Source organism: Protopterus annectens, chromosome 10.part0 (assembly GCF_019279795.1).
Source record: "Protopterus annectens isolate FY-2018-M chromosome 10.part0, PAN1.0, whole genome shotgun sequence".
NCBI classification, from domain to species: Eukaryota; Metazoa; Chordata; order Ceratodontiformes; family Protopteridae; genus Protopterus; species Protopterus annectens.
In genome coordinates, this window is record NC_056744.1 from 1,037,147,457 (window position 1) to 1,037,162,274 (window position 14,818).

Below are 14,818 nucleotides of genomic sequence, written 5' to 3' on the forward strand. Positions count from 1 at the left end.
ATACATAATTATGCAACCCCGCCCACTCCAATGGAATTGTGGGATACCAACTTTCAAATGCAAACTGAAGAACAGAACCAAAATATAGCACCAGAATCCCTCTGCAGCCATTCCAATGTCCATTACCTGGCTATTTCACCCCATTTACCATAAAACACTAATGTTTGCATACTGCTTTACTTCTACAATGATTATTTGGATTTTATTTTTTACATTTTATAGCACAATGCACAAACACTAATAGATATCTGCTAGACAAAGCAATACTGTCTCACAATGAAACTAGACTAGGCATTAAAACTTCATGCACTTATTTTCAATTGGGGGGTCGCAAAAAGCCAAAAAACAGGGACACATTTTAAACATTGCTTGTATAATTTTGGAAAGTTGCTTGCATAAAATGTTGTGTTATTAACATGCATTTCACTACCTAGTCTAGAACACAAAACCCTGTGCATTACAGTCAGAGCAACATACCACTAAGCTAAATCAGCAGTTTGCTGAAAGATAGGAATACAAACTTAAATGGCTATCATTTAGTGAATTCAGTTCTCACTTCTCACCATAGCTCTTAACCTCTTAGAACAAAAATACAGAACAAAGCCAATAATGGGGGGATACAGCCCCCAAATAGGGACACATTTCAAATACTGATCTTATAAACTTAGAAAATTGCTAGAAAAAAAGGTTTTATTTTTGCCACCAATCCTGAAAACCAGAGATTTAATGAGGAACAGAACAAAACTGTGAGGCATAAATTCACAAGTGATGATGGCTAGGGACTTTAGACTCTTTTTACCTGTACCTAAGGTACAGGGTTTGAGCCTGAGTATCTCTAGCCACCAGATATATTTCATTGGGGGCATTTTCTCACAGACACGCACACACACACACACACACACACACACACACACACACACACAGTAAAACTGCAAACATTTGACAGCAAACCAAATCTCCAACTTTACTACTCCGGTGTATGTACTAATGGGTCAATCATTATAAACAATATTATTACAAATTATGATGTATATTAGTCACAGTGAAGAAAGACATTTAAGAAGATGAACAGAGCAGCAACAATGACTCCATGGTACTTAGAAAGATTCAAAAAGACCATGGCTGACCACTCCAAAAATAGGACAAAGGAAAGAACAGATTCAGAACAGGTGGGAGATTGGCATAATGGTTAAGGTGTTTGCCTTACAGACACAAGTTATGGGGTTTGATTCTCACAGGGGGGTAATTGGCTAGGCTTAAAATGGACCATTAGGGCAATTAGTCTAGTACTAACCTATAAAGAGATAAGCTATGTATTTATCTGCCTGTTAGCAGACAAGTAATTCATTTTTCTTTGATATAACTTTACAGTAATACTCTATTGCCCTCACTTATAAAATAATATCGGTTGTGAAAAATGAAAATCAGTCTAAACTATTAAGAAGCTTTGTTCAATAACATTTTTAGTTAATTTTTAGAGTTACAAATATTATAAACTTCTAACAATTTAATAATTATGTTTGGCCCATCTGGTGTATAAACAGTTTTCATTCTCCATTAAATGCTGTGCAATACATTACAAATTCTATAACTGGTACAACTATTAAAAACTTCATACTTACATTTGTTTTTATTACATTTCTATACTTATTTATAAATATCTTTTATGATGAATTAAACAATAGTTTTTAAACAGCTCTAATACTGCCCCATTGTTCTTAATTTTCTTTTTAAAACCTTTTTTTTACTCTAACATTTCTAAATGTGATCATCATTATTTTGGCAATGGAAGCTAAGAAGTGTAGTAAATGAGCATACTGCCTTTACTTGGATATTCTTGAAATTTGTTGTAATGTGCACAAAGAGCAGACTTCATTACCACCCCCCCCCCCAGCATTAGTGACCATTAATGGGTAGTGGTTAAATAAAAGAATTAACCCACCACCTTCTATCAAAGCAGAGAAAGCATACATTATGGTGAAGAAAGGCTTCTTCTAGATGACACCTTGGAACATATATATATATATATATATATATATATATATATGCATATATATATATATATATATATATATATATATATATATATATATATCTATATATACACACACACACAAATAACGTATGTACCTTCTGTCTGGAGGCTAATCCTTTTAGCTCTGCAGTTGAAGAAATAGAACTCCTGCCCAAACGTAGTCTGTTCATTTAGAAGCAAAGCAGACACTCTCGGCTCATGTTCTGCCTGAACGGCAATCACTTCATGCTTAAAAGTGTAAATAAATCCTCCTGCAACAGATGTGTGGCTTACCCGAACGGCCCTGTATTCAAACAGATGAACAGCATGTTGACGGAGCTGACGTCATCACGCATGTGATGATGTCAGCTCCAGAAGCGCAAAATCAAAAAATAGATAAAAAAAATTGGAAATAATGGGGTGCCACTTGGGAATCCTGACACCCCATTATTGGGACCCCAAAACTCGGTAAAAAATGAGTAATTCAGGATGGTTGAGAGGTCTGCTCCACATATATCCACACAGAGGCAGGCAAACCATATCCCACAGCACACCGCACCTTACAAACACAGCAAATCCCACATACCACACCACCACAACCACAAATTCGACACTTCAGATTCAATCAAGTGCAGTTTCGCTCAAGTGCACTTTCGGCATTTTCGTCTTGAGATACTGAAAATCGAGATTTCGGTATTTCGAGATAGTAAAGTGCTTATATATATATATATATATCTATATATATATATATATATATATATATATATATATATATATATATATATATATTATATATATATATATGTGTGTGTGTGTGTGTGTGTGTATATTTATTCATATATAGAAAGATAAATACAGATTTATATACATGTGCATGTATATGTATATCTTTGCATATATATATATATATATATATATATATATATATATATACATACATCTGCAGCCACTTTTTCCCATTTTTGCAGATGAGGTCAGGGTATCAATTCAACAGTGACAATCATCTACAACCAAGGTTTACACTGCCGGGTGGCTTCCCCTGCTGCAGTTGTTCTTCTGTACCACACACTCCCACTTATAGCCAGTTTAAAGTGTGCAATCCACCTACTGCATGTCTTTGAGGAAAAAAAACAAAACAAACAAAAAAAAAAAAATATATATATATATATATATATATATATATATATATATATATATATGTGTGTGTGTGTGTGTGTGTGTGTGTGTGTGTGTGTGTGTGTATAGGGAGAGAGAGATTTTGCATGTAGATCTACTTCTAAAGCTTGAAGTTTCAAAACTTAATTTCAATTGACTGAGACCAGAAGATCGAAATTTTGAAACTTTGAAAACTAAATAAAAAATAAGTAAAAACCAACATTTTTGCAGGGGCAAGCTGCCCTGCACCCCCACATCCCCTGCTAAATAAATATACTAACTCTGAGACTGAACTACAGTGAAGAGAATGGAAAATATCCCATTCCGCACTGTACAGCGATCCCCATTCAAAATGTTCGAAGTTTCAAAACTTTGATCTTCTAGTCTTGGCCATTTGAAGTTCGATGTTTTGAAAATTTGAGCTTCTGAAGGGGATACATACACACGTCACATACACACACATATAGGTATATATATATATATATATATATATATATATATATATATATATATATATATATATATATACACACACACACACACACACACACACACACACACACACACAGCTAGCTAGGTATAGATTTAGATACAGATAAATATTTTACAGGTAAGGTGCACAACTTAAAATTCTAAAGTATGTAATATAACAAGTCAAGTACCCAGAAGGACTCAGCCGGGAAGGAACAAAGTCAATAGCAGTTCAGCTTGGTTAAACTCTGACAAACTCAAGATGGTTACTTTACCTTCTTTCAGAACTTATAACAATACTTCCTTTTGTGTCATGATTGTTGAAAGAAAAAAAATAGTCTTGTTCTTATATAGTTCTTGCTGGCTGAAGTATCAAGTCCATAATGCTGAACTATAAAAATAGCTCCTTGATTTAAATACAGCAGTAGATATAGCTTTTATACAGTCCTGATCATATACTCAAGTATTTTTCAGCCAGGATATGATATGATTTTTAAAGAATTTTCAGAAAAATATGCCTTCAGTTTTTCATTTACTTTTGCAGAGAAGTACTCCATGCCCACTGTAGAGACAAGACAGCTTTCACAAGGCAACATCAGCCCTTCCAGCTCACAAACCTCCTCTTATGTATATGAGTTATTCCAAATGAAAACAATCTAAGACATCGTTCTGTAAACAGTACTCTAGTAAGTACATCCTCCTCTGTTAACACCAGCAAAACTCTTATGCTTTTTCATGCAGCAAAGGCTATACAGCAAGGTCCTCTCCCAAGCTTTTCAACCTGCAGATACTGAAAATAGGTACAAAGGTTCCTGAAAAGTAATGCAGGTACATCTAGCTTAATATCTTGATATCTAATAAGTATAAATTTGAATGTCAAATACAACATAACTCTTCCCACTTCCACTAGGAATGTGAGATGCAATTTAGAAACACATTAAAAAAGAGCGATATAAATAATGGAAAATCTAAACACATTATCAAAGAGAGAGTGAAAAATCTTAATGAAATGCATTTCACAATTCAACTACAGACGGTCATTTATTTTTTTGCTTCTGAAAAATGAAGATATAAGATGCCTGTCTTCATTCTTTAAATTATTGGTGCAGCTAGTATGTTGGTAATGTAGTACATTTTTCTTTTTACTAGATGTAGATCAGTGTGTGTGATATACCTTTACGAAGCTTTCTAGTGAATCAGCACATGCTTATAAGTACTGAGCATGTGCAAGCAAGATTGCCATTTTGAGCGAGCAGCCAGTGTGAACATGCAAGTATGTAGTCAGTTAGATAGCTTGTTTAAGTTTAATATTCCTGACATCCATCCTGATATATGTATTTGTATACAATAAACTACTTAAACAAACACCCAAGCCTCACCATCTTCTTAATGCACATAAAAGCGACACTAAACAGCTTCAAAAATCATGTCATGAGGGATATTTAGAAAATTATGTAAAGGACTAAATCAAGCCTAAAGATAAGTATATTCTTCCAGAATAGGTACAGTTGATAAGTGTGTCCCCTTTATCTGTTAAAACATTTACACTATCTAGCTTCCATATCACCACAATCTGTTTTTAAACTTCTCTGAACAACACCCCAGCTGCAATAGGTTTGGTATTAATGCTTCATGGACATGCTCAGTTGTGCAGCTCATTCTGTAAGAAATTTAACAACATGGGAGTGAAATATTTACTCTCAGCTACATGGTTTTATGACTTATTGCAATAAGTATGTACATATTCAAGCCATCCTTTGACTGTGAGCATACCATGGTCAAAAGAAGTTTACTAACATGTATCACCTCATTATGTCAGATTTTTACCAATGTGATAAAGAGAATTGTGTTTAAACCTACCTGTTTAGATCTCTGTGTATAATAGGTTGTGTGAGATTGTGAAGATACTCCATTCCTTTGGCAACATCAACAGCAATGATCAGCTTAGACTGAAGATCTATAATCCTACAGTTAATTAAAACAGAAACATAATAATGTTCATTACCGTCATATTATTTATTGATGTATGAGAACTAACAAAAATGTACATTGGAAAATTTATATTTCATTTTTTGACATATTAAACTACATCTTAAAATGAAATATGTGTGTCATTTGGAATGAAATGACAGATACACCTATTAAAACAGTAAAAACTATAAAGGTGTAATAACTGTGGCTTTCCTTTTTAAAAAAAAACTTGTTTTTAAGACAGAAAAAAAAAAACACTGACTTTGCTGGAATTCTTTTAAAACAACTGTGTAATAATGTGTGGATAAATATACCAGTTTCTATACCCTGCATTTTGATATAATTTAATAACAGTTTTACTCTCAATGCTACTAAAACAAGTAACTTTCATGAAATAATTTAATGAATATAGTACAGTTGATTGATGATTATTTGAATGAATCTCATTTTACTATAACTATATGAATGAATGGCCCTCTTAGACAATTTTTTGAGTGGCTTTGCCTTCCCATCCATAGCACATCTTTTAATTATAACAAAGCTTGAAGAAACAGACCAGAGGGAAAACAATCATTTCCATTTGGAATATCTCTTATTTGTTGTGAGATTCTTTGTAATACCTTCCCTTCATACTTAATATTCAAAAAACAACACTGTTTGCATCTTTCCTACCTGCAGATATCATTGTTATAATTATCCTTTTTTTCTTTTGTTCATTACCAAATTTTTCAATTTTTTAAATTTAAGGACTTTTTATGAATAAACTTTGGTGAATCACTTATGATAGACTTAATCAATACTAAATGGGAAAAAATTACGCAGTTTTTGTATAATATATTTTTTTATTTTTACTTGCCGGCTATCATTACTAAACATTAATATCATAGTTCCCTCAGAATTATTATCATCCTTAGATGTCTTAGGCATAAATTCATCCTCGAGCTTATTTAATGCAGGTTTAAACATATTTTTACTACCTTCCTTCACTTCCTTTCATATATCTGTCAAAATGTTCTTTGGTTAATCTTTTTTGGCAAGCATTTGAATTGAAAAACTGATCTAGTTAATTTGGTCATCAGAAATTAGCCATGACACATAGACCATCTGACCTTTCACTAGACTTCTTTTTTATTTCAATGAGTGAAACTCTGGAAGTGCAGATATTTATCTGAAATGTATTTATTGTTCAACCCACCTTTAGTAATTGCCACATCTAAATAATGTACCATATCAAGGAAATAATTATATGCAGCTTTCTAAAAAAGATGTTGTTTGATTTAAAAATTCTATAAACTTCAAATATAAACTCATATTGCCTGACCACATTATGAAGATATCATCCAACAATCTGAGATATACCCTTCATTTGTTCATGTACTCAGATTTATATACATAGTACTGCTTCTAATACCATAATGCAATGTTAGCACATGGGGGAGGGGGCAGCGAGCCACCTTCTTAGTAATTTCCTTTCTTTTTTTACTAATAAAATGCTCCACCAAAAACACATAAATGTTCAAAAGGACAAATTTCATCAAGTGCAGAAACTTCTGTGTGTTCATTAATTATCTGATGGCAATTATCGTCTTTAAGAAGTTGACTAGATTTATTAGGCAGGATCTTCTTATAAGAAGCTGAATTGGTGAGGGGCTAGACTAATGATGTTTTTGATGACATACATGATGAGATCAGTTCTGCTATAATGCAAAGCATTTCAGATCAGACTCATAAGGCTGAATGATGAATAATTACCAGGGTCTGTGGTCGGACCACCCTTGAGAGGAGCATCCTCGTTGCAGTGTGCCATAATTCCTGAATAATTCCTGTTACTAAACATTGGTTTGTGAGAGCATATCTAATGCTATTTATTAAACACCCAGTGAATGTTTCCAGTACACATGGAGTAAGTAGTTCTGGTCCTTGATAGCACCTTCCAGACATGTATCCTGGTAATAGTGGGTGCATGGCATTCTGGACATGTCGAACATAGACAGTTTCATAGATTTATAGGTACTTACTAGACTATTGATCTGTTCAGGATCTTAAGAAGCCTAGCTCTTATATTCCCATGGTAGTTTTAGTGCTTATAGTTTTTGTACACATAAGCCAAGCAAAACAAGGCATATGTTGCAACATTTACTTGTTGCCTCTATCTATGAGGGACATAGGTGCTAAACTGGGGGTAAATTTGCAGTTTCCCATTCATTCATCCAAATCATGCTTAAATAGAGTAAAATAAGTACTTTGTTTTATGTGAAGCAGAAGATGATTACATAAAAGAGATATTTCCTGTGATGTATACCTATCCCTCCAGCATGTTCTATTTATGTTGCAAAAAAGATTGAGATCCCTTGTGCAGCTGTTCATGCCATCATTTGAATGTGCAATAGTTCTGACAGGATAGGGTCTGTTGAGGTTGTATATGCAAAACAAAGACTGTCTTGCAGTAACCTATATGTTAAAGGATCTGCATATTTTTTGTGTTTTTTTACCTCAATTATTTTAGTGAGAAAGCACTGTGGTCACTCCAGTTGTGACACATTTTAGGCAGGTACATACTGAATAGGGCATTATATTCAATAACTGGCCCAATGAAAGCTGCAAACATTTGACAGCGAAAAGATTACATCCCTGGACCTGGATCCCATACCATTAGATATAAGTTGTGGGGTGAAAAAATAATTCTTTACAATAGTGGATAGATGGTGATCAAATGACAGTTCATTGTCAACATAGGTTCCCAGATCTCTGACTATAGGATCAACTTGCAGGGATGTGTTGCCAATGTGATAGTTACAGGGGAAGTTATGCTTGCTGAAAGACACAATTATAGATTTATTGGCATTTAGTTTCAATCCATGGTTTTGACACCATCAATTTCTTTTGGAAAGGCCCTCTTGAAGGATTTTGGTGTCCTCTGTGAGGTTTATGATGGCACAAAGTTTACAGTTGTCTGCAGCCTGATCATCCATAAACCCTTAGCATTTGCTTTGACCTCTGAGAAGTAAATGCCAAAGAAATGTGTCCCAAGGATTGAACCCTGTGGTACACCACTAGTGGTAGGTCTTTTGGAGGAGGTAGAGCTGCCAATCCTAATTTCCCAGGTTCTATTCGTGAGTTAATTTGCTGTCCAATGAGTTACATAGGAATTTATATATAGCTGGAGAGTTTATCTGAATCTGATCTGGCTTAGTTTGAGATATAGTAGGTTACCTATGTCCTTATTTATTAGCCTTACAGATGTGGCTAGTCATGCTTATGGGGCTATGATTACCCAGGACCATTGATACCCTACCTTTGTGCAGTGGGATGACGGCTGATGTCCTTCATTCTTCCAGAAAAAAGCCTGTTTGGAGGCTGATATGGAATAACATCTGTAGCAGGTCTGATAAAGTCATGTTTCATGTTGACCAGTAGGCAGCCCAGTTTGTTATCCAAGCCCACAGAAGTAGTGTCCTTGGTCTTGGATAGGATCTTGAGGACTTGTTCTTGGAATATTTGGGGGAGGGTGTAGATGCAGGTATGTAATTTGAGAATATAGGAAAGCAGAGTGGGGAAAGGTCTGAGCTAAATTTGTCTGCTAGTAGATTGGCTATGTCCTCTGGGTCTGAGTATGTGATATGCTTTGCTATTACTTCTGCACATTTCTGGACATTGGTTCTGAGATTTCTAACACATCTTAAGAAGGCTTTGTGGTTATCCTTCACCTCTGTATCTATTTTTTCTTCATATTTGACTTTAGTTGGTTTGATCAAAAGTTCATTGTTAAGTATAGCAAAAGCGCTATTGACATTTTGAGAGTTAAATTTATTTTTGTGTGCAATGAGCTTTTTTTCTTTTATTATACAGCCTGTTTATTTTAGGGTTCAAGTGCAGGGAGTTATTTTTACATTTGGAGTTACATTTACTACTGAGGGGGATGGATACATCTGTGCAGCTATTTATATTTGCATAGCATTTGGCAGTAAATGATTCCTTAGCAGTGGGGTTGTCAAGATAGAATGGGCTATTGAACATAGCCAAATCATGATTATTTTTTTGTAAATTAGCCTTGGCATAACCTCTGAATACCAAGGTATTGGAAGATGTTTAATGCTTCAGTCTTAGGGTAAATGTGACTGATTTGTTTTCTAATTTGACCAGGGAGGAAGTTACAGTTGGTGGGAAGCAAAGCTGCCCATATTAGTAATGTCAAAGTCCAGGACTTTATCAGCCCTGGTTGGAGTGTAGACTAATTGGTCCAGACAATTTGCATTAATGTAGTCCAGAAATGTCTGGATATATATGTTCCCAGTCTTTTTTTTTTGGGGGGGGGGCAGTCCTCTAGCAGAACAGTGCACTGCTTAAAGCATAGCATCTACATACTGGTTAGGTAGGAAGTATGGGTTGAGCTGGGCATAGCAGGAATCTTATAGTTAGCTGTGATATGATAAATATGATAATAGAAAAGCTAAATAAATTGGGAATAAACCCCTATGTCACCCAATGAATTGCCAACTAGCTCACAGAAAGAATGCAGAAAATCAAAATGGGGAAGTTATCTCCACAACGAGACCAGTCACCAGTGGAACCCCCCAGGGTTCTGTGCTTGGACCTCTGCTGTTTGGCATCTGCTTTTCTGAACTAAAAGCCAATACCGAAGGGCTTAGGCTGACTAAGTTTGCAGATGACTGCAAACTAGGAGTAGTCATTGAATCCTCCAGTGACTTAACCATCCTACAGTTAGGTTTATCCTAAATAAATAACTGGTGCCAGGATCATGGACTGAAACTAAATGCCAAAAAATGCATTATTTTATCCTTTGGGAAGTCATCTACTTTAGGGAACTACTACATTGAGAATACACTCCTAAGAGGTGACCAAGTTGTTTGGGATTTGGAAAGTTATGTGAACAGTGACCTAACATTTGCCAACATATACCCATTGTTGTAAGAAAGTCCTTCTATATTGCACAGCTTATAAACAAAGGGATTGTGTCTAGATCTACAGATGCCATTGCCCTACTTTATAAAGCCCTCATTAGGCCAATCATTGAATATAATGCCCTCTTTGGTGTGTATCTGTCCAGAAACATGCAACAACTGAGACACCCACATAGATGCATTACTAAAAGGATATAAGGCCTAAACAACATGTCTTATACGGACCAACTCAAAGCCCTGTCACTATGCTGAGTATCTTACAGACTGCTAAGAGGTGATCCACATCTGGCATACAAGACATCCTCTAACTCAATAATGATGGATTTCCTGCACATCAGTGAGTCAAATGGCATCAGAAATACTCAGTCTAGGGATCTCAACCTCTTCTGCAACATCAGAAGAATAGTTTGGAGGGAGAGGTATAGCTGACAGAGGATACCACTGCTTTGGAACAAACTCACCAACCACATGAAACAAATGTCATCCCTATCTATTTTCAAGAGCAACTTGGATCTATTGACAGGAAACAGAACTTTACCCCAGGACTGCCCCCTGTACTACTAATGGATAGGGGCAGCTCCTAAATACTTTATCCCATGCATGGGTCCCCTCAAATTATCCATGGTATTAATTTAAGTTATTCTCATTAGGGGTAATATATAATTATCAACCATGGGATGTGTAAGGCCAATCTCTAACCAAATGCGATAGGCTAGTTTGAGCACAAAAAAGAGAAATTGTCTAGCCTTACAATGGCCCAAAAGGCAGCTAGCCTGGTACTTACCTATGAACCTATGATAAGGGGTTTTGTTAATAGCAAGTTGGACATGGAGGAGTTCTAGGTTGTTATCTTGTCTAATGAGTCTGGTGATGAAATGTTTTTAAGAAAATAGAGACACCGCCAACTTTAGTGCCTTAAGCAATGAAACCCTGCACTGATGGAGTGCTCGTATGGGTTTGAACCAGATCTCTGTGGCAATGCATATATCAATGTTTTCTAGGGTAAGGAGTGGTCATTAAGGCTCCTAGCATTAAGCAGTAATACCTTTATGTTAGCCATATTCTGTTTTGTTATGCTGGAAGCTTAAGAAGACCGACATTGCCTAAAAAGGCACTATGGGGTGTGAACAAGGATTTAGCCAATGTATATGAAAGCCTTGGGAGGATAGTTGCAAGACATTCCTGGCAAGGTCATTAGGACTGTCTACCATTTCTTCTCAGGCTGATGTATCTTGGACCCCCTTAGAATGACACCAGAAGCTAAGCCATTTGTTGGCATCAGTAATCTTTTGTTCATACTGTGGCATCAGTCTTGCTGATGGCAGAATGTTATTCAAGGCTAAGTTCATACCTGACTCAGCTAAATACTCTGAGAGTTCCATCATGTCTGTCTTCATATAATCCACTAAGGTACATCTTAAGTCATTTACACCCACATGCACTATGACTGTGTCATACGTGTACTTGTGGTGCAAGGACCTGAGTACATGTGTAGTGTTGCAAATCATGGCATCTGATAGGCAACTAACTGTAACCCTGTCCTGGCAGAGCCAGTTGAGTTGTATATCAGTGTTTCATACTAGTGGGCACCTATGACTAGGATAATGAAATGTGTGAAAGTTTGCCTTATGGGCTTGTGAACTGAATCAGTGTGACTCTTAGATGTGTGTCTCATGGCAGGTGCTGACACTCTTGTGTATTTGTCATGTTGCTGAGGTTACCTATTTCTTACATTGCATTTAGGAGACATTTGTGGCTTAGGTAGGTTACTTTCAAATTCCTCAGCATATGTAGGACTATGTGTTTATTCTGTGCTATGAGTGATTTTTTTTTGTGTGGTGTTGTGTGAAAGAACAAATTGCATATTACCTATTATGGCTTTGTGTTAGAGCTTTACTTCCAATAGCATTATATTATTACATCATACATACACTGTGTTTGTTTGATTAAGTTGTAGGTCATTGACATTAAACATGGGACAACTGCTACATTGTCTCAGTATGTCAGTTTCAACTAGGCTAGCTACAGAGACAGTTGCAAAGTGCAAATCCATGGTTCCTTGTGCATAATAAAATGGGCTGAAGGGGAATTAGTGCCTATGAGGTTTGTAGTTGATTACTGGAAGTGCTATCTGTCTCATAGTAGCGATAGTGCTGGCTTCAACACAGCTACATGCAACTAGGAATCAAGAGGTTAGCAATAATCCCAAACTGCTTCTTGAGAAGTAGTATTAACCCAGATGTTGTTGCTCAGTATAGATGTTATAGTCTTCTGTTAGTATATTTCATGAATAAATGTACAGCAGCTGGACAAAACAGAAAGCCAAGCTGCACAAAGGCCCTTAAGAGGTTCGCACCAAACCTGCAACAAGATCACTCAGTGAAGTCGCATACAAACTGTCTAATCAGAGGCCAGCAGGAATGAATATCCCTCTTCTCCTTCTCTTACCAGGAGCAAAGCAGTAACTACCAATAATTCCAAACTGACTCAAAAGGAGCAATTTTCTGACCTTCCAGTGACTGGTAATCTCTAGTATGGCTAAGAAGTAATGCCCTTCTGCTCCTTCTCTCACTCAGAACAATACAGAAAGACAAATTCAAGCTGATTCATGAGAAGCAGTTCCTAGGCTCTTCAATGATTGGTAATCTAGTCCCACATGTTATAGATTTTAAAAGTACAATGAAAAAAAGGATTAATACTTTGAATATTACAGTGTGCAGTAGGGAAGTGGGATGATAAGAAGCACAGGCTAACTCAAGGTTTAAGAGTCTAAAGCAGAGGCCTTCCCACTTTGTTCTTTAAAAGCTCAGCAGAATGAATAGATGAAATGAGACCACGAGGAGGTTCAAAGGTCAAAATTGCAGTAGGGGCAGGCAGCTAAAAAGCTCCCAACTTTAAAAGCACAACACCGACTGGGTGGGTGGTTGGGAAAAATCCCCTGCAGTCTCACTAGCAGTAGTCTCACAGCAGCTGCAGCTAAATAAGAATGCAGCTAAATCCCCTGTATTATAAATTTCACATCTCAGCTTCTCAGCTAATTAGCTGGATTTAATTCCATTTCAATTAGTGAATTGTAAAAGATGTTTTTAATACCTTTCCTTAGTCAAGAGATTTTAAAACCCCAAGGTTTTGAGTAACCTTAAACTAATCACTCCAATATAAAATCCATTGCAGTCACAACCAACAGTAGTCTGCCAGCAATGGCATATACATTGCTATGGTGATGCTTCTACTAAACGTATTTGTAGTAACTTGATTAAAGTGTAGCTATCATTCTAAGTCTTTTGGATTAAGCACTTGGGCTCAGACCAGTTGTTTTACATTAGGAAGGTTTGTGGCCTGCAGTGTGGTGGCAGGACAGGTAGCTTACATCCTTCTAAGTTGGGAGCTGCTGATTGAGGGCTCAGTGTCTGTTATTCTAAAAGTGTATTAGTTCTGGTTTAAGCACTTGGGCTTCAGGCCAGTTATTTTACATTAAGAAGGTTCATAGTCTGCACTCTTGTGGGAGGAGAGGCTGGACTCTGCCCTTCTGAGCTGGGAATTTCTGGTTTAAGGCTTATAGTGCCTGCATATTTGAACTGTTTCTTACTGAAATTGGTACACCTTGTTTGCTTTAGCATAGACTAGATCCAGGCCTGCTGAATCTAGTTTTGTTTGTATGCTTGTTTGCTTGTTATTTCCCTGAAATGCTAATTCCACCTAAAACGTGGCTTTTCAGTGCTTCTATGGATCCCTAGTGACTCTGCATTGCTTACTGTACTTATTTCCTTGTTTCACTTGAAAGAAAGTTACTGTTTGTCATTTTTGCATTTAAGTTACCTGTAACACATTGCATTTAAGTTACCTGGCACTTGCTCACTAAAGCAATTATATACGTCAGCACTAAAAAATTAAAAGCACTACACCCTCACAAACTCCCCTTGAGTACCTTGTTCCCCATTGGCCCTTTTTTTCAATTATAAAGGAATTCCCAATACTATTCTAGCATGTCCAAAGGTCAGTTGTCAATCTCCTCTCCGGTCCAGCTGGTGAATCTGGGAATCTTGAGGCAATGTTACAACTGCCTCATGTACACAGACAACCCTCTCCTCCTCCCAACAAATTCCAACACATGTGAGAAATGCAACCATATAGCCAAACTGGAGGCTAAGCTCTCTCAACTCAGTACTAGCGAAACCTGTCAGGAGGAGAAGGAAACCACACTCACTACAATCCCAGTCTCACATAGACCTACCACGACAGCAAACCAAACACATAAACACACAAAAACATACTAAATAAAAAT

At 36.5% G+C, this 14,818-nt stretch overlaps 1 protein-coding gene across 2 annotated transcripts in view; it reads right to left on the reverse strand.

Annotated features, from left to right (window-relative positions):
- The window catches only part of LOC122813471 (serine/threonine-protein kinase TNNI3K), a 2,121,983-nt gene that overhangs the window by 1,011,508 nt on the left and 1,095,657 nt on the right, over positions 1–14,818 (reverse strand). For both annotated transcript variants that reach the window (XM_044085806.1, XM_044085805.1), the window contains exon 17: positions 5,501–5,605. In XM_044085806.1, the coding sequence (XP_043941741.1) occupies positions 5,501–5,605 (105 nt within the window). The remainder of the gene's footprint in view (positions 1–5,500; positions 5,606–14,818) is intronic.